At 42.4% G+C, this 20,351-nt stretch overlaps 1 protein-coding gene across 6 annotated transcripts in view; it reads right to left on the reverse strand.

Moving 5' to 3' along the window:
- The window catches only part of MTMR1 (myotubularin related protein 1), a 63,979-nt gene that overhangs the window by 18,209 nt on the left and 25,419 nt on the right, over positions 1-20,351 (reverse strand). For all 6 annotated transcript variants that reach the window (XM_059679001.1, XM_059679000.1, XM_059679003.1 and 3 more), the window contains 9 exons: positions 18,320-18,395; positions 14,786-14,880; positions 14,321-14,428; positions 12,104-12,205; positions 11,714-11,797; positions 11,114-11,263; positions 9,878-10,066; positions 963-1,148; positions 310-516 (listed from right to left, as the gene is read on the reverse strand). In XM_059679001.1, coding sequence (XP_059534984.1) covers positions 310-516; positions 963-1,148; positions 9,878-10,066; positions 11,114-11,263; positions 11,714-11,797; positions 12,104-12,205; positions 14,321-14,428; positions 14,786-14,880; positions 18,320-18,395 — 1,197 coding nt within the window. The remainder of the gene's footprint in view (positions 1-309; positions 517-962; positions 1,149-9,877; positions 10,067-11,113; positions 11,264-11,713; positions 11,798-12,103; positions 12,206-14,320; positions 14,429-14,785; positions 14,881-18,319; positions 18,396-20,351) is intronic.

Genomic DNA, 20,351 nt, shown 5'->3' on the forward strand with positions numbered 1-20,351 from the left:
AAGGGTTGCAGGTTCAATTCCCAGTCAAGGGCACATACCTCAGTTGCAGGCTCAACCCCTGGCCCCAGTCAGAGTGTGTATGCGAGGCAACCAATTGATGTGTCTCTCTCACATGGATGTTTCTCTCTCTGTCTCTCCCCCTCCCTTTCACTCTCTCTAAAAATCCAAAGGAAAATATCCTTGGGTGAGGAGAAAGGAAGGGAGGGAGGGAGGGAGGGAGGGAGGGAGGGAGGGAGGGAAGGAAGGTAGGTCATACCTACATCAAATAATGGAGCAAAACAGTTGAAGCATGAACCTATCTCAACTTACCAGTGCAAACCTATGTCCAAAACTTATCCACTCCTTTTCTATGAGAATCTCAAATCCTTTAATGGTGCGGTAATAACTGTCCAGCATCAGCATAGCCAGAGATGTCAGCTGGGCTGTTCTGTCCCAACCATCGCTGCAATGCACCACCACTGAGGTTTTCCCAGATTCTATTTTATCAGCAATTCTCACTGCCCCGGCAAGAAGCATCTTCAGAAAAGAAGGCACATTAGACCAAGCAACATATCATTTCTGTTATAACAAAAATAATTCTGGGGAGAACACAGGAAGTTCAGATCAATAAGCCAAACAAGAATGTAAGGAATTGAAAATCACTAGAAAATATTAGTAGTATCATGGGAGGGGGAAATTTATACTAAGAAAAACTATAGCAGTAACTAGGGTCCTTTACTATAACAGCCGAAATGTACTTAAAAAGACCTGATGTAAGGCAAGCACTATCTCTTTTTATTATATCACAGAAGCCCCCCAAAGAAGACCAAAGTCTGGATGCTTCCCATAGAAACTAAGGAAGTGCAAGCACACAGCAAATATGTGCTAATTTGCAATGTTGAGAAACCACCTGGATACAGATTTATGGCACCAACACAGAGAAATCTTATCCAGAAAGCATGTAAGGGACTGGCCCTCTTTACCCTGATATACTCCAGCCAATGTGTCCCATCCACGTTGGATAGCCACCGTGTCTCATCAATCGAAGGGTACGCAATCTCCTTTAATTTACGTAGTGACTCTCTCATCACATGAATGTTGTGGATCTCCAAGAAGACAAGTTCCGCATTTGGGTAAGCACTTTCACTTTCATATCCTCCACCCTTTGCCTGTGAAAGACAAAAGAAAGACATCACTTCATCTGAGTTAACTGTTGTCCTCTCTAGTATTACCAAATAGAGACCATTTAAAGAAGCAACAAACTCATCTGTTTATTATAAACTCCCTACATCTTTCATATGAGTTTCCTGTGGCCACTGGAACAAAGCACCACAAACCGAGTGCCTTAAAACAATAGAAGTGTCTTCTCTCACAGTGCTGGAGGTGGGAAGTCCAAATTCAAGATATTGGCAGGGCCATGCTCCCTCAGAACACTCTTGAGGAGGATCCTTCTTTGCCTCTTCCAGCTTCTGGCGGTCCCAGGTATTCTTATTTTATAGATACATTACTCCAGTCTTTGCCTCATCATCACAAGTCCTTTTCCTGTGTCTGTGTCCCTTCTCTTAAGGACACAAGTCAGATTGGATCAGGAATCACCCTAACCCAAAATGACCTCATCATAACTTGATTACATTTGCAAAGACCCTCTTTTGAAATAAGGCCACATTCACAGGTACCAGGGTTTAGGACTTTGACTTTTTTTTAAATGGAGATACAATTCACCCAAAATAATCCTCCATCACCCATTGTCAGTTTTTAAACCATTAAGAAATGGATCTTACTCAAGGCAGTTTAGGCTTAAAAAGTTCTGTTAATGCCATCTGTCTGAACACAAAAAGTTATACAACCACAAAATTAATAAAAATAATAAAATCATTTGTAAATCCCTTACAATGATATTTATTTAAGCAATTTTAGTAAACTAAAATTGTAACAAAAAAGGGGAATATGGTTCACCCCTTGGTAATCTCATAACAAAATATGATCTAACTTATATTTTGTAGAGATCAACATTTAAAACACATCTGTGATGAGAATGTAGAGAAGTTGAAACCCTAATACATTGCTGGTGGGAATTAAAATTGCATAGTTTGTGGGAAAAAATGTTGGTGGTTCCTCAAAAAGTTAAATATGGAATCACCATATGACACAGCAATCCCAGGCCCACGGAATTGAAAACAGGTATTCAAACAAAAACTTGTACACAGATGAACACATCACTATTCACAACAGCCAAAGGTGAAAACAACCCAAATGCCCATCAATGGATGAAGGAATAAACAAACTGTTGTAGGCGTGAAAGACTACATATTGTATGACCCTGCTAATATGCAATGTCCAGAACAAGGAAATCTATACAGCAAGTAAATTAGTGGTTGCCAGGGATTGAGGAAGGGGAGAGAATGGGCAGTGACTGCCAATGAGCACAGGGTTCCCATTTGGGGCTATGAAAGCATTCTAGAATTAGACAGTGGTAATTGTTGCAGAACATTGTGAATATACTGGAAGTCACTGAACTGTAAAACTTTGGAATGGTTAAATGGCAAATTTTATGTTATGTGAATTTTATTTTATTTTTTTATTGCTTAAAGTATTACAAAGGGTATTACATATGTGTCCTTCCCCCGCCCCCCCCCCCCGCCCTTGACAATCCCCTGGCCTCCCCTACCCCCCAGTGTCTTATGTCCATTAGTTATGCTTATATGCATGCATACAAGTCCTTCGGTTGATCTCTTACCCCCCTCCCTCCTGCCCCCCAACCCTCCCCGGCCTTCCCAACTGAATTTTATATTAATAAAAGCAATAAATGCATCTGTCAACTCAAAGACCACACTCATCATTTAGTCTCTAACCATTTGCCTAGTGGGTACTAATGCTCAACCCTGAGTTAAATACTGGAGCAACAGTTATGAACAAGTGTAGACTATAATCCTTAAGGTTTTCAACATTTAGTGGGGTAATCAGGTGAAGAGAAGGGCACGTAAAGAACAGGGGGCAAGTCCTTTCCTGCAGAAGAGCGTGAGGCTGCCAGGGTGGGCAGAAGAGATGTCTATACAAGTTAGGAAAGCTTTGCTGTGGGGAGGAAGGTCGAAAACACTCAAGGTAGAGGGGCCAATCATGTTTACGTGACCAGAGATGGGTGAAGATGTGGTTTCCTGAGAGGCAAGCAAGATGTTCAGCAGAGAACACTAGGGCAGTTGTGAGAGCAGGAAGAGAGGAGGCCAGAGTGGTCAGGTCCTGAATCAGACTTTTACTGTAGAATCAGCACTGGCTACATAGGGACAGAAGGGACTGGAGAAGGGGGGACTTTGTGCAGGTGGACCAGTTCAGAGACAGGCGGTTACCTGGCTGAAGGAATCATGATGGAGGCACCAGGGCAGAGACATGCACCTGCTTTGAGATATTTAAGAGGCAGGACATGGTGGCTGATTGGGGCAATGGAACTGGGGAACACAGGAGGTGACACTGATGCTTAAAATTCTGGACTGGGTAACCTGAGAGATGGTGGTATTATTTACTGGGATACACTATTAAAGAAGAAACAGTGTTTGGCTTTGAGTATAGTAAATACAAAATGCCTGGGAGGAATTCAAGTGGAGAGGCCTGCAGGGTGTGGGATACACAGGTCTGAAGCTCAGAAGAGAGGACTGAGCTGTGCATATCAATATGAAGTCGAGGACATGTGGATGATATTGGAGGACAAAGGTCTGGCACATGGTGCTCAAGGATAGCATGTAATGTGAGGAGACAAGTAAAGACCAGGAACTTGAAGAAGGCCAACATTTAAGGAATATAAAGCAAGAGAAGATCAGCCAGAGATTGAAGGAAAAAAAGAAAAAGGGGAGAAGTATTTTGAAAAGGAGAAAGGACTTAACCATGTCAAAAGCTCACGAAAACAAGGAAAAGAACTAAAAAAAAAAATACACATTGAATTTTGTGAAAAGAAAACACTTGGGGACTTTACCAAGAACAGCCGGGGTAGAGATGGGGATGGGAGCTAGTTTCACATAGCTTAAGGGGTGAGTGAGTGGCAGTGAGCACTGAGGGGGATCAAGGAGGCAGCTCCTCTAAGAAGTCTTGTAAAGGGCAGGAGGAGCTCGCTGGAAAGAGACAGTGATGATGAATCCAGGGAGGGCGTATCTATGTAGATGGAAATGACTCCATGGGAAGGAGTCAGTGGAGGGGAAAGGTCAAAGATCCCAGAGCAAGAAAAGGGATGACTGAGCAGGTGGAGAGGTTGGGAGCTAATGGCAGGGCACAAGAAGGCGGCCGCCCCTTCCACAATAACAGGAGACAAGAGGCTGCCACAGACAGCAATGCAAGCTAGTTTCCATGTGTGGTGGCAGGAGCAGTGGGAGTTCCTGTCTTAGGATTGGTTTACCCTCTGTGGAGAAGGAAGGTCAGCTGTTGAGGATGAAAGGGATAGAGCAGGGTCATACAAAAGTCATTAGACAAGAGTCATGAAGAGGCTGAAACAACTCCTGGGGAGTCTATTGGGTGATTGAGGGGGGAAAACTTTCCAGCAGTGATGAGGGCCCAGTCTGGAGAGTATAAATCTGGAGTGGCTCCAACCTGCACATTGTGAGCCTCTTATCCTCTGGAACACTCAGCAGCCCAGATTGTGGGCATGAGAAAGGCAGGCAAGGAGAAGTGAACTGGGTCAGGCAGGAGTGCTGAAGGGCTAATGAGCCAAGATGCTGGCCAGGAGACAGACAACCTAAGGAGCCCAGGCTGGGCAGGGTCATGTGGATAGTCCCAGAGCTGAGAGAAACAGGAGGAAGTGCAGGGTCTGGGGGTCCGTGCATCGAGGACCAGCTGTGGAGCGGCCTGTAAGCACAGGCACAAGAGGCTAAGGTCTGAGAGGACAGTTTGCATCTGAGAATTCAGAAGGAAAGCTGCTCTGGGGAAGACCAGAGGCTGTGCGTGAGGCTGAAATCCCGGTCTCTTGGATGTAGGAACAGTTGCTGAATATCTGATAAAGTCTGTACGTGGCAAACATGACTAACAGGAAAACAACATAATTTTTGTATATTTGGATGCCAGCTTATACTCCGTTATTTTACAGAATTATATGAAACACCTAAACATCATTAAAACACTTTTTGAACACCAACTATGGACAAAGCAGTTTAGAGTCCAGTCCTGCTTTCCGTGGCATAATTATGTTTTTCATAAAAAAATATAAACCTTAGCACCTGCTGAAGATGCTGCTTGCTAAGGTAGGAACAGCACAGTATAATGGTTAAAGGCACAGGCCTGGGTGGCAGGGAGAGTGGGTTTGTAATCCCAGTTCTGCCACCCAAATGCCACCTCAGCTTTCTCACTTGTAAAAATCTCAAAGGGTCACTGTGGGGATTAACTGCTAAGTAAATTAATAAAATAAAATAAATTATCTTAAAGCTAATCCATGCAAAGCTTGGTGCCTGTCCACCATCCCCCAAAGTCACTCAAGCACTGATATAGTATTACCTCACCAGCACCTACCATGTCCGAAGCCATGGGCCAGGCGGAGCCCTTCCCTGAGAGAGTGCTGAGGAAGAGGCTCTAGGAGGGGTTGGGCAGGGCCTCGTGCTTATCAAACATGTCATCATGGAGCTCATGCCAAAAGCTGGGTTTAAACAGGAGAATGTATAGCAAGGCAGTTTGTTGCCTGGAAGCTAATTACTAAAGATCCAAATGAGGCAAATGACAATCAGAAAATGGGGTTGTAGCCCGAGCTGGTTTGGCTGTGTGGATAGAGCGTTGGCCAGCGGACTGAAAGGTCCCAGGTCAAAGGCACTTGCCCGGGTTGTGGGCTCAATCCCTAGTTGGGGGCGTGCAGGAGGCAGCTGATCAATGATTCTCTTTCATCATTGATGTTTCTATCTCTCTTCCCTTCCTCTCTGAAATCAATAAAAATATATTTAAAATTAAGGAAAGAAAATGGGGTTATAAAAGAGAAAGAGTGTGATTACCCACTCTAAGCCAGGACACAAAGAACAGACAGCTGGAGGTCTTGAGACAGAAGAAGGGGAAGGAGGGTGAGAAGTGTCCCAGCTGGAACAGGGAGAGAGTTTCAGAGAGTTCTGGAAGACAACTTGCTGGCCAGACCTCTTTCTATGGGGGCAAGCAGGGCTCTGAAGAGGAGCTAGTGACACTGGGGCACTGTTACAGACCAGCCCCCAAGTTTGCAAGAATAAGCTGATAGCAGCGGAGATAGGGCCATCCCAACACTCTTGGGAAAAGGAAACCTGAATACCAGTAGCCGGCTGAAGGATGTACTCAGATTTCCTTGATTTCAAACAGCTGTTCAGTGCTTGTTGAAGGTGTACAGCACTTTCTGCCCATCAGCATGCCAATCCTCAGTAGCAGGGAGGGCTCCCAGGTGAGAACACTGAAGCCTCAGAGAGGGCAGGCAACTCCTAAAGGCCAAAGGGATAAACTGCCAGGGCAGTATTCATTCCCATGTCCCCAGACTCACAAATCCACACTACTCATTATGGACTGCATGATTCTGTCCCTGAAAAATTCATATGTTGAAATCCTATCCCCCAAAGTGATGGTATTAGGAGGTGGGGTCTTTGGGAGGGGATTAGGTGATGAGGGTAGAACCCTTATAGGAGACACCAGAGAGCTGGCCTCTTTCTGCTCTTAGATGTGTGAGGACACAGCAAGAAGGTGGCTATCTAGAAACCAGGAAATAGGTTTTCACTATACACGGGATCTGTTGGCACCCTGATTCTGGAATTCCAGCCCCCAGAATTGTGAGAAGTGTTTATTGTTTACTAGAGGCCTGGTGCATGGATTCGTGCACGGGTGGGGTCCCTTGGCCTGCCCTGCACCCTCTTGCAATCTGGGACCCCTTGGGGATGTCAGATAGCTGGTTTCAGCCTGATCCCCACAGGCCCGATCCAGACAGGAAGGAGCCCGATCCCTGCAGGCCCAATCCAGATAGGAGGGAACCCGATCCTATGTGTTAAGCATCTGTCTCCTGGTGGTCATAGCGAACAGTCAACCGGTCATTCAGTAGCTTAGGCTTTTATACATATAGATAAGCCACCCAGTCTGCAGTGTTTTGTTATATCAGCCAGAGCTGAAACACCCTCTTCCATGGTGTCCTGCTTCTATCTCTTCCACATTGGATGAAACACAATGAACTTCCCTTGCTCTGTTGGATGTTTAGAAGATCACCTCTGTGAATATAGCTTTCATCTTGTGTTTTATATCTTTGGGATAGTATTACAGCAGTGACAGGAAGTATGCAGAGACATAGAAAGACTGACAAGGGTTAGTGATCCACCAGATGTGGGTAGCAAGAGAAACTGACTAAGATATCCACATCAAATCCCTGGCAACTGTGAGCATGACCTTTTTTTTGAAAAAGAGGTATTTGCAGATGTGATTAAGTTAAGGATCTTGGGATGAGGAGAACTCATGGATTATTTTGGGTGGGCTGTAATGTCATCACAAGTATCCTTAGGAGAAAGGAGAGGACACAGACACAGGGGAGAAGGCCATGTGAAGACACAGAGGCAGAAATTGGTGTGCTGTGGCTACATGTACAGAATAGCCAGCAGGATCTGCAAGAGGCAAGGAAAGATTCTTCCGTGAAACCCTGCCAAATTTCAGACTTCTGGCCTCCAAAACCATGAGGGAACAAATTTGTGTTAAGGTGCCAAGTGTGTGGTAATTTGTACTGCTGCCTCAGGAAACTCATGTACTGCTCATCTCCATCCCCACCCTGTTCCTCTTCCAGTCTTTCCCATCTCAGTAGCCGATGCCACCCATCACTCCCCAGGACAGACACCTGAGACAGTGAGCTTATCAACGTCATGTACTGAGTTCTGAGGATGTACCCAGCACGGAGCTGAGTCCCTTATGTGCATTATTCCCACTTAATTTTAATCCTTACACAGCCCTCTACACAGGGCACTGTTATCTCCTATTTCATAGAAGAGGAACCTGAGGCTTATGAAGAGGTGAGGTAAATGGCTCAGGGCTCTACATAGAGTCAAGTGGCAGAACCTGAAGAAAAACTCAGTTGTAAGTGATTACCAAGCCAAGGGTTCTTATACCCTGCCTCAGAAGTTGCTGAAGTTGTTACCTGGGAGACAGCCAAGTGGAGATGGCAACTAGACAACAGATGGAAATTTTGTTTAGACCTCAGGAGGAGTGAGGGTGGGATAGAAAATTGGATGTGAAACTCAGCATATAGATTGTTTAAATTCATGGCATAGGAGGAGAGTGCACAAAGTTGAAAAGAGGATCCCAGATTGAGTTTGAGGAGCTTTGCCATTTGCAGGTTGGGAAAGGAAGAGGAACCAGTGAAGGAGACCAAGCCAGCCAGGTTGGAGACAGAGAAATCCAGGGGGTGAATGTCATAAAAGTCAAGAGAATGGAGCAGTACACTCTGAGGTCAGTAACAATGACAGCTAAATTGAACCAAATGCTTTCTCACAGGGTAGTGTCCTAGGCCCTTTACAGTAGTCTCACATCCACTCCAGGAAGTAGGTTTACTGTCACTGCCACTTTAGAGATGAGGCAATCATGGTGCAGAAAGATGAAGTCATATAGCAAATAACCAGTTTCTTTCTATGCTCTCTCAGAGCATATTTCATGTTCCTCCATACCTCAGAGGATAACCATGTGGCAGTTGCTGTGACTACTTGTTCACTATGTGTCTCTCCCAATACCTAGCAAATGCCTGGCCCATAGCAGGCACTCAAGCACTGAAGGAAAATGGATGGCTCATTTGCTCCTTGAAGAAGAAGGTAATGGCTTCTCTGAAGAGTGAGATGGGGGGAGATGGGAAGGTGGCTTTTTGGAGATTGTGGTCAAGTAAATAATCACTGAGGAAATAAGAGGTTCAAGTTGCCCAGAGACACAAAGACCTCCCTAAGCACTGCTGAGGAGAACATGAGGGATCATGACCATGCTCTCAGACATCTTCCTTCTTGCCACTCTTGTGAATGACATGCTCTGGCACACTGTTGGGTAGGTACATGTGCTCTCTAGAATGCCCTGCTTGTCTCCACCTGCTAACCATCCAAAGTCAGCTCAAATGGTGCGACCTTCGTGAAGCCTTACCCAGCTTCACAAGCAGGCCTGGCCAGTCCCTCTCCTGGCTCCCCCAGCACACTGAGTTGATACCTGTAAATAGCACCTCACCTGGTCTGTTGTGGTATATCCTCCTAGTAGGTACTTATTACATGTTTGTTGCCCAAAAGACATGAGATGGTAAGGGCTGTCACCACCTTCCTGATACATGAAATTACTTGTGGAAAGGGCCAAGCCCTCTGACTGCCAAATACCTACCTGTAGTAACACATCGCTGGAAAATCAATCATGGGAAGTAGAAATGACTCAGTTCAGAGCCTTTTCTATTTGGATAGTGGGTATTGGAGGCTTGATGTCATAGCTATTGCTAGGTTTGAAGGATCCTGTCCCCTTCAGCTACTGAGAATCAAATGTAGTGGTCTGCAGATGCTTCTGCTCCATGTGATTTATGGAAACATTTATATTTCCCTAGTTTCACATATTTGACTCCATTCTAACAGACCTTCAGACCAGATGTGAATTAGTCAAGCAATCACCATATTTCACAGGTTAAAGGACTTCCAAGGGCCTCACGATCATTTCATTAAGGTACTTACTTGTTTCTTTTGGTGATAATTCTCTTTCTGGGTCTTTGCTTAATTAATTCAGCAGACAGGATTGTGGAGGAACAATAAGAGAGACAAGATCCCAACTCACATGAGACATCCACAGGCTATATCCCAGGGAGGAATAGCTATGGTCTACTTGGAAAGATTCTACCTTCAGGTGGGGAGGAAGTCAATGGCTATTTGAACTGCATAACAATTTACAGACAGTACATGAGACAAGACCTACTGGTTCTGCAATGTCATCAAGAATGTACCTTGTTGGTATCGGCGACACTGTTTTGTCGGGCATCGAAGATGATAAGTTTGTGAGACTGTGCATTAGCATCCATTATTGTCTGCAAGTATTTTTCATCTTCTTTGCAGCGTTTATCACTGGGACCCACAAGTGGCTGGCTGCACCGAGTGATTGTTGCCTGACTTTCTGGATGAATCCATGACAACACCTAATGTGTGTAAGTAACAAATATGAGTACAGTTCCTAAAACAGTATGTGCTCTAAATTCCATGTAGTAAAAACAAGTTCTCTTCTCAAGCACAGCTTCTTCTGTATATTTTCCTCAAAGTGGAGAGGTCAGGCCAATCACAGCAATGACAGTGGCTATGAGATGCAATGTTTGGGTCAGGATGAAAAAAGTCTGACTAGATGAGCTCTAAAAATCCCCTTCCACATCTAAACTTCTATGATTCTAAGAAAAGCAGAAACTAAGTGAAAAGGTTATTAACATCAAGCCCCATTCCTATTTGATCGACTAGTTTTATTTTGTCTCCTAATTGAAAAAACATCTTTGTATCTCAACAATGATATATGTGGCCAGATAAGGACAAAGTGAATATACAGTCTCTCATAAAATCTAAAACGATATCCCCAAACCTCCTTTTTTCTTCCTGTGGCCAAGAGAATCAGGATTGTACCAGACTGCAAACTCTAGGCTCAAAAATGTTCACTCCCTCCTGGGTTGTGGTGACAGTATCATGGGGGTACGCATATGTCCAAACTCATCACATTTTATACATTAAACATGTGCCATGTTTTTGTATATCAATTAATCCTCAATAAAGCTATTTTAAAAACCCATCCCCTGCTGGCTCCTATGTTTCTTTTCATAATGGTGTCCCGCCCATGCAGCTGCAGCCTTGCACTCAGCATCCAAGAAAGAGTGTCTTTCTCCGAGATGAGTTGGTGAAACCAGAGACACAAACCATTAAAGCAATAACATGCTAACTCATTCTTGCTGTCTTTTGTTATACGTACTACATTTTGAGAGCTAAACTGAAATTACCCTTGTACTTAGTAATGTGAAGTCATATGAGGCAGTCAGCAAACATAATGTTTACATAATTAGGTAGTTCCTGAGAATCAAAGATATGTTCAGGTTTTCAGGCTTATTTTTCTACTTTTCATTTTGTTCACTAGATTTTTTTTCTATTTTCTTCCCATATTAGATCTAACACAATATGTTTATACCTAAATGACAATGTTTATTACTTACAGGGACTCTGCCTTTTGCTCGAAAGGCTGCTACTTTTGCAAGGTCATCATCTTTTACATTAGTTGGCACAACAATGATAGCAGGGTAAGTGTCACAGAACTCATAATTACTGTTTACTTTGGATATTTTCCAACTCTCATTTGGCAAGCCCTGTAGGGTGTTAGAGAAGAAAGAAGAGGGGGAAAGCATACTTTTATACTTTTGAAAAGTACTAAGCATGAACCATATCCATTTCCTATTTTGTGCTAAAATCTGTTTATAATTTGTCCAGTGCTAGTTAAAAGTTTAAATATATATTTATCGAATATGACCCATTTCCTACCCATTTAAAAATTTAATGAAGCATAAGAATTTCCAAACATACTAAAAAAAATGAAAATTATATACTAGAATCCCAGTACTATACATTTCTTGTAGTGTTTTTATAAAGAATGAGCATAGTGTTGTCTTCAAAAATACTCGTGAAATTCCTCTAGAGACAGAAATTTCTTACCAATATCTAAAATAAGTAATACATATCACCACAACATTTCTAACCTTTTAGAAAACAAAAAGATGTTCAACCTATTATTTTTAGTTTCGATAAGCAACGTACTTTACCTGTCTTTTATATTCAGCTACTGGATCATAAACTTTCCATCCATTAATTGGAAATTTTTCTTTATAGTTGAATGCAAAGAGTGTCTGGATACAAAAAAACACAAAATACATGTCAGCATTTCTTTGCTATGTCATATACCCAATATTAAAGCTTTTCATTCAGTTATAAGCTGAATGTATTAAGATTCCTCTTTTAATTTGTAAATGCTGAAGCACCAAATATGCAGCTTTCTTAATCATTACACAGAACTGCTGAATTTTAAATATTCTAATATTAGTTGCCAAAAGAGAGAAAACAGATAAAGGCAACCTCTGAAAAAAGGGATAATTAAGCATGAAATTTTGGACCCTCACAAAGGAATGCAAAAAGGTTTATATTGGTGTACTTACCTGCCCATTGGAAAGAGGAAATGCATGTTTATTGAGGTTTTCAAATATTCCCAGTTTACTCTGTTCTTCTTGTTTATAAGCAAGTCGCAAGTTTCTCATATCCTGTTAAACAATTAGCAAAACTCATTTATTTAATGTGTATTGAGTACCTATTAGTCATAACCATGCTATAAGAGATCAATAAAATATTTTTGGTCATTTCTCATGTTATACTTTATCTTGCTCCAACTAACAAAAGGTAATTAACAAAAACACCTCCAACAAGATTTCTTTTCCTTTTTTAAAAATATGTTTTTATTGACTTCAGAGAGAGGGAGAGAGAGAGAGAGAGGGAGAGATAGAAACATCAATGATGAGAGAGAACCATCCATCAGTTGCCTCCTGCATGCCTCCTACTGGGGATTGAGCCCAAAACCTGGGCATGTGCCCTGACTGGGAATCAAACTGTGATCTCCTCGTTCATGGGGCAACACTCAACCACTGAGCCACACAGGCCAAGCCCAGTGTGGAAATTAAGTGAGGAAACTGGAACAGAGGGCATGTGTTGGAGGAAAAAACTCTTCAGATAGAATCAAGAATAAAGTTAGTACATCAAGACCTGCGCATTTACTTCCTAAAGATATGAGACACCCAATCAATGGTGAGCTTTAAACTATTGAAAGAATCAATTACAGATCTTGAACCCTCCACAAAACAGAAATGCAACAGAGGTTCCTTCCCAGAACTCAAAGCAAGGACTCTGTCACAGAGAGACTACCGCCTCAGTGACTTCCTTACAAAAACGATAATACTCTTTCTTAAGACCAGTTTCTTAAAATGCCCCACCATGCAAGCAGCTGTCCAAAAGCTCAAATGAAGGTGGGGAGGAGCGATTCCTGTGAGGTGGCTCATATGGGGCAATTTCTTCCCAGGACTGGTTTGAGCAGTGTCCCCCAACCTTCTAAAACCATTGCTGGTAAACACAAAACTATCACTATTCTTTAACATTATTTGAAATTAAAAAATAATTATGGCCACAAACAAATTTAAGGTAATTTGGAAATGAGGAAGTTATTGTTGTGATATGTATAACAACAGCAAAAAGATGGAAATAATCAGAAGCTGACTAGAATATAATGGAATACTAGAGTGCTGTTAAAAACGAGACTCAGCTTGCTATGTATTGATGTCAAGGAGCTCCGAGATACATTGTTAAGGGGGAATGGAAAGGGCAGAATGTTTTCAAAGATTATACATACATCTTATGTGCAGAGGGTATCTATGAAAATGATAACAGTGGGAGCCTGCAAGGACTGCAATAGGGGTGAAGAGAGATGTACTGTCTGGCCAGCCTGGCTCAGTGGTTGAGCATCAACCTATGAACCAGGAGGTCACGGTTCAATTCTCAGTCAGGGCACATGCCAGGGTTGCAGGCTCCATTCCCAATAGGGGGCATGCAGGAAGCAGCCTATAGATGATTCTCATCATTGATGTTTCTTTTTTTAAAAAATATATTTTATTGATTTTTTTACAGAGAGGAAGGGAGAGGGATAGAGAGTCAGAAACATCGATGAGAGAGATACATCGATCAGCTGCCTCCTGCACATCCCCCAGTGGGGATGTGCCCACAACCCAGGTACATGCCCTTGACCTGAATCGAAACTGGGACCTTTCAGTCCGCAGGCCGACGCTCTATCCACTGAGCCAAACTGGTTTCGGCTTCATTGATGTTTCTATCTCTATCTCTCTCTCCCTCTCCCTTCCTTTCTCTCTAAAAATCAATAAAAACATATTTTTGAAAAAGTTATATGGGAATTTTCGACTGTGCAGGCAGTTGGTGCCCCTAAGCCCCACATTGCTCAGTGGTCACTGTACTGTTGTCCCTTTAGGAAGTCTTTGACCATCCGTTGTTCTGAAGATTAGTCTTAAAACAACAAACTGGGAAAATATGGATCTCTGCTTTCCACTTGATCTCTCTGAAATGTAACAAATAATATCAGCATGTAGGTTACAGGTCCATGCTAATTAGAATACTTCAATAGGAAAGAAAAGGTTTACTTCAATGGCTTACATAATGGTATGAATTGGTTGATACAAGATTAAAAGAGGTTTCTGTCCTAAAACATTTGAGTTACTAACAGTACAAATTACTGTGACTGTCCAAAGAACAGGAAAATTGTGTCAGAAAAAGTTCCCAGCTGACTGCCTCTTGCAGTCTTACTAGTGTTGGTACCATACCTTGCACACTATCTCTATACCACAAGAATTGTCCCCATGGCTCTGTGCTCCAATCTTCTCAACTCTGCTGATCACTCCCAGGGGAACATCCAGGATAAAATGTGGGTCCTGAGTTTACAAATTAAGATGAATGCCTGTTAGTGTCAGTCAACAGAGTTTTCATATTGTAAGTCTTCCCTGGCTTAAAACTTATTTACTTCACATTTCCTCTTTGTCCCACCTAAGAAACTGAAGTCTGATTTATAACATGTTTTCTAAAGATGTTTAGACTTCCCCTCCAGGTATAAGTGCTACTTTAACAGCTTTTTTTCTCAAGATACAAAATCTGGTTGTCAATGTGCACATCTTAAAACTCACCTGGTTCTCTCAGGGTGATGGGATTTCAGGGCACTTCTTACTTTCTTCTTTATTGTTTACTCGCTTCTGACGTGTTTTTTAAAATAAAACATACTTTTAAAAACTCACCCTCTCTACATTTTTGAAGTACATCTTAAAGTCCGTCACAGTCAGCGTTCCACTCACAGCTCCCATAAATGGGCAGATATACATGACATCTTTCACTGAAAGGAAAAACTCAAAGTAGCAACTACTGCCATAGACTTGTGCTTCAATAAATTATAAATTTGTTATTACTTTAAATAGACATGGATAGTCTTCTAATAAAATTCCTTTTTATCAAACAAAATTCTATTTTGGTACTTAATGAGGTTTTAAGTGAAGGGCTTCATAATAAGCTACATTTTGTCATTTTTTCCAAGTGGTTAACTTTTTTCTATGAGTGATAAATTAATCATATCAAAACATATTCATTAATCTCTGAAGACAGTGGGCTACCAGTTAATAAATTACTGCTAATGAAAACTAAAGCTAAAAACTAGCCACTAATGCACCTCCTAAAAGCAACTGCTTTACAGATGACAAAAACCAAACCACATCAATGGAGTGGAAAAATAATTATTTGCTTCAAATTCCTTATCAGCTTCCATATAGACTTTTATTTTCATATTTAGAATATCAATATCAGCATATTTAATACTAGAGGCCCGGTGCACAAAAATTTGTGCACTCGGGGGGGTCCCTCAGCCTGGCCTGTGCCCTCTTGCAGTCTGGGACCCCTTAGGGGATGACCACCTGCTGGTTTAGGCCTGCTCCCTGGGGAATTGGGCTTAAGCTGGCAGGAAGACATCACTCTGGCAGCCCGGGAGCCCTTGGGGGATGTCCACTTGCCAGCAGGGAGCAGGCCTAAGCTGCAGTCGGACATCCTTAGCACTGCTGAGGAGGCGGGAGAGGCTCCCACCACCACTGCTGTACTGGCAGCCATTCTAGCTGAGCAGAGCTCCACCTGTGGGACCTCACTGACCACCAGGGGGCAGCTCCTGCATTGAGCATCTGCCCCCTGGTGGTCAGTGTGTGTCACAGTGACCAGTCATTCCCAGTCATTCTGCTGTTAGGGTCAGTTTGCATATTATCCTATTATTATATAGGATAGAGGCCTGGTGCATGGGTGGGGGCTGGCTGGTTTGCCCTTAAGGGTGTCCAGGATAAGGGTGGGGGTCCCACTGGGGTGCCTAGACAGCCTGGGTGAGGGGCTGATGGCTGTTTGCAGGCTGGTCACACCCCCTTCAAGGTGGGGGTCCCCACTGGGGTGCCTGGCCAGACTGGGTGAGGGGCTGATGGCTGTTTAAAGGCTGGCCACACCCCCTTTAGGGTGGGGGGGTCCACTGGGGTGCCTGGCCAGTCTGGGTGAGGGACTGAGGGCCGTTTTCAGGCTGGCCAAGCCCCCTGGCAACTCTCCTTTTTTTCTTTTTCTTTTTATTCTGGGGTTTATTTACCTTCTATAATTGAAACTTTGTAGCCTTAAGAGGAGCTTAGAGCCGGCCAGGGCGGGCAGGAGGGAAGCCTCCTGCTCACTCCAGCTCCGTGGCCATGGCCGGTTGAAAGCAGGTATCTGGGGTTTATTTACCTTCTATAATTGAAACTGTTGCTTTGAGTGGAGCTCAGAGCCGCTGCAGCAAGCGGGAAGCTTGGCTTCCTCCATCAGTGGGGCAACCACGCCTCCTGCTTGCTCCAGCTCCATGGCTGCCGGCCGCCATCTTGGTTGTGTTAATTTGCATATAGTCACTCTGATTGGCTGGTGGGCGTGGCTTAAGGCATAGCAAAGGTATGGTCAATTTGCATGTTTATCTTTTATTAGTGTAGATGGTATCAACAGCATATTGATTCCTATGCTTGTTAAGAACCTCATGCCTATCGAAAAACACCTACAAGATCTTCCCAAAGCATCATTCCACTGGAATGACAAGAATGTACATAACTACAGATGAGTCCAACTGGATCAATTAAAGGTACAAAAGTTGTCATCCAGACAAACACTTCCATTAATGTCTTCTATAACTCATTATGTACCGAGTTGCTTCTATTTTTGGGATTCTAGTTCCTGCCCACAAGTAGCCCGTGACTTGTGAGTGACAATACATATAAAATGGCCATTATACTATAGCCTAATAAATGCTATCATAATCATGTGCACACAATGTGACAAGAGCTCAGAAAAAAGATCAACTTAATTTGGCAAGGAAGCCCAGGGTGGGGGGTGGTGGGGAGAGAGAGGGGGGGAGGAGAAAAGAAAGAGCAGCCAGTTGCTGGATCAAAGAGTACATGAGGATGATAGGACATGAGGTCAGAAAAGACTTGTTCATGAATGTTCAGAGCAGCTTTATTGGTAATAGTATAATTTGCAACCAGTATAAACAACCCAAATGTCCACCAATAGATGAAGGGATAAGCAAACTGTGGTGCATCCATACAATGGAATACTATTCAGCAATAAAAAAGAATGACTATTAACCCATATCACTGTATGAATGAATATCAACATAATGATGCTGAGTAGAAGCTAGACAAGAAAAAGAATGTACTCAATAATTATATTTCTAGAAAATATAATTTAGTCTATAGTGCTTGGGAATGGGGAGAAAGCATGGGAGCAAAGATTTATAAGGAAACCTAAGGAAACTTCTGGGAGATGAAGGATATGTTCATTATCTTGAACGTGATGATAGTTTCCCAGGTGTATAATGTGTCAAAACTCTTCATGTTCACTTTAAATCTGTGTAGTTTGCTGTCAGGAGAAGCAGAGGCATGACATAATTAGCTTTGCATTTTAAACAGATCATTCCCAAAGCAGCTTGGAGGCAGGGCTAGAAGAATTCTCAGGGAAATAACAGCCAGAGAGGCCAGAGTGAATGAGGTACTGGGAGCCAAAGAGAGAAAGAATGCCAAAACCAAGGATAGGATAGGCAGGGTTCAGAGCCACAGAAGAGGTTATTTAGTGGGGGTGGCTGTGTGCAGGCCGTGGTAGGAGAGTGCAGCTACTCAGAAGTTGTTGACACAAGATTACCATACTCTGAGACTGAGCACACATCTTTGGAAGGGAGCCATGAGGGAAGAAGGCAATACTCAGCCTAGCAAAGCAGACTGTCCTAGCCAAATCCAGCAATTATAAGGTAAAAAGGTCCCACCCAGCTGTCCTCTCATCCACGCATGGCACAGTGGACTATCTACTGAAATGCCTGCTAGTCCACAGTGGGGGGATGTGAAAGCCTTTAGGCCATTGCCCTTACAATCCAGGATGGCAACACATACCCTTTTCTTGCACTAAAATTGCACTTTCTTGATACATTTTCCTTATAGTGAAGGATTCCAACAAAGCAGTGAACTGACATAACAAGTCTAATCAGCTTTCAGTTCATCAGGAAAAGGTGGATCCTTTTCTGTTAGTAATGCCAACTAATACTGAATCAGAGTTTAAAGTGATTCTCTATAGTCTTCTATCTCTTAAGGTCATAAGGACATTAATAAGATTGAAAAGACCTAGTCCATTTGTCGTCTAAAGAAGTGTTCTGACTGATCTTGAGCAATTACATCACATGTGCTCACAACGAAAGTGCCATGTCATTTTATGGATTGCTATAAGCAAAGTGTACGCATTAAACTTACCAATGGCCTTGATGGATTCTCCTGGAAAAAGCGGTGCTTCTTCCATCTGTGCCAGCTTATTTCCATCCCTTAGAGCCTGGCAAAAAGCAAACAGGAGTAAATCTCACTTCCCATCTGTATACATGGGAATAATTGTGGTGTTCTGTGCTCTCGCTACAAAGTTACAGAAGCGTGCAAAATGTATGCTCCCTCCCCTTACAAGACAGTTTCAAAGCTCAACATCACAGGACACCATGCTGCATATTCTAGCAAATTATTACACATATTTAAAGTTCACAGAAAACATTAATACAGAAATGGCTTGACATAACAGATACATACTCTAATCACTACACAGACAGCTATTATAAGGTGCCTCCAGAATTTGGAAATAAAGTAAAAAAAAATTATCTTCTGAGCATAAAACTAATTCAAATAAAATCAAAATTAGATGTAGGTGCTTAGCTAGTTGTAGAAATGGCCAAGCTTATGAGATAATGTGGGAAACCCTGAAGTCTAAAGTAGTCAGGGAGGTGTCTCAGGGCAGTGATATTACTAAGGAAAGCTCTCGGCTTTTGTATTGCAACCCAGCCACCCATGTGTATATACAAAGTTCAGTGGCTTGTCAGTGTGTATAGCATCCAGACCACAAGAAAGCGTGCCCTCATCTGGCAGACAAGAGTATGTAAATCAAGACTGTGGAGCAGAGTGTGTTAATCAAGCTTCGTCAAAGTCAATTCATCCTTGTGCTGATTCCATGCTCACCAAGCAAGTTGCTAATGAGGTACTGGGTTTCCTGGCTACAATGATGCTAGGAAAAGGATGTCTTGGATAGATGACTATTACAAGGTGCCTGGGTATAAATGTGGGTACATGCCCACAGTTGTCCAGATTGGCATGGAAGTCCAGTAGTCAGTCTCTTGTGAGTTTGGTTGGATAGTGCCAGGGAACTCAGAAAAGTTGAGAAAATGGTGCTCTCGAACTACAAAGCTGGGGACCAGAACCTGAACTCTGGGCCTATTCCAAGGTACTGCCATCCTCTGCGATGCTGCCAAGGAAACTGGTTACTTTCTCCTTGGCATCTCTGACACAATGTATCACGAATAAGAGTAAGATGTTCAAAACCCTAGAAACCCCAAGCTGTGTTTCACAGAGCATTAAATTCCCAAGAGATATGAATAGGTCTTTTTTTGTGTGTGTGTGAAAAGTTGAGGAAATGCAGGATTAAAGAAAACAAGTTAAACTTTATGTGTGTGTGAGACCAGTCTTTAGCATGTTAATGTACGCCAAATCAGCAAGAGGGCGCTAGAGTATGCTGCATTTCCCATATCTATTTGGTCATGAGCTGCTTTCTCCAAAAAAAATATTAGTTAACATCAGGAGGCCACTGGTGTTCAGAGGAAAACAGATCGGACAATACCAAGTTTTCAGCATAATTTTGTGAAGTAAAACATTAAAACTTGAAAACTTTTTAATTCTAATAAAATTATTGAAAATTCAAAATAACTACTTTTCATAGTTATGAGTATTTCATTATGATTTATTAAAGGGACTCGATTTTAAAACACTAAACATAGTAGTTTCATCAAAATTTTGAAAATAAAGAAAAGGAAAAGGTGAAGACATAAAGAGCAAATTCAATGCTAAATGTTGGTCTGGATATGTCTGTTCTATGGGGAGGGCACAAAATAACAAAGTCCATCCTCCTCCTTATCATTAAAACAATACAAATTACCTCCAAACACCTTTATTTCATTTGAATTTTTAGTGCAGATTGGTTTTAAGAGACTTTTCAGCCCAAAATTTTAGGGACTTAGAGGACTACTAAAGAGGACATGAGAAAGTGTTTTGGGGTTCATTTTAATATTCACACCTGATTTGGCAATATATCTTTTACACACTAACGCATAAACCAACACATATTTTTAAATGTCTAGTTTTATAAACAGTAAGAAATCACAAATCCTTAATAGAAGCCTTAATTTGAAAGTCACCTTCTTTAATTTATTGCTTGCACTAGAGGGTAATTTTATAATATAGTTACAATGTGAGA

Source organism: Myotis daubentonii, chromosome X (genome assembly GCF_963259705.1).
Source record: "Myotis daubentonii chromosome X, mMyoDau2.1, whole genome shotgun sequence".
NCBI lineage: Eukaryota > Metazoa > Chordata > Mammalia > Chiroptera > Vespertilionidae > Myotis > Myotis daubentonii.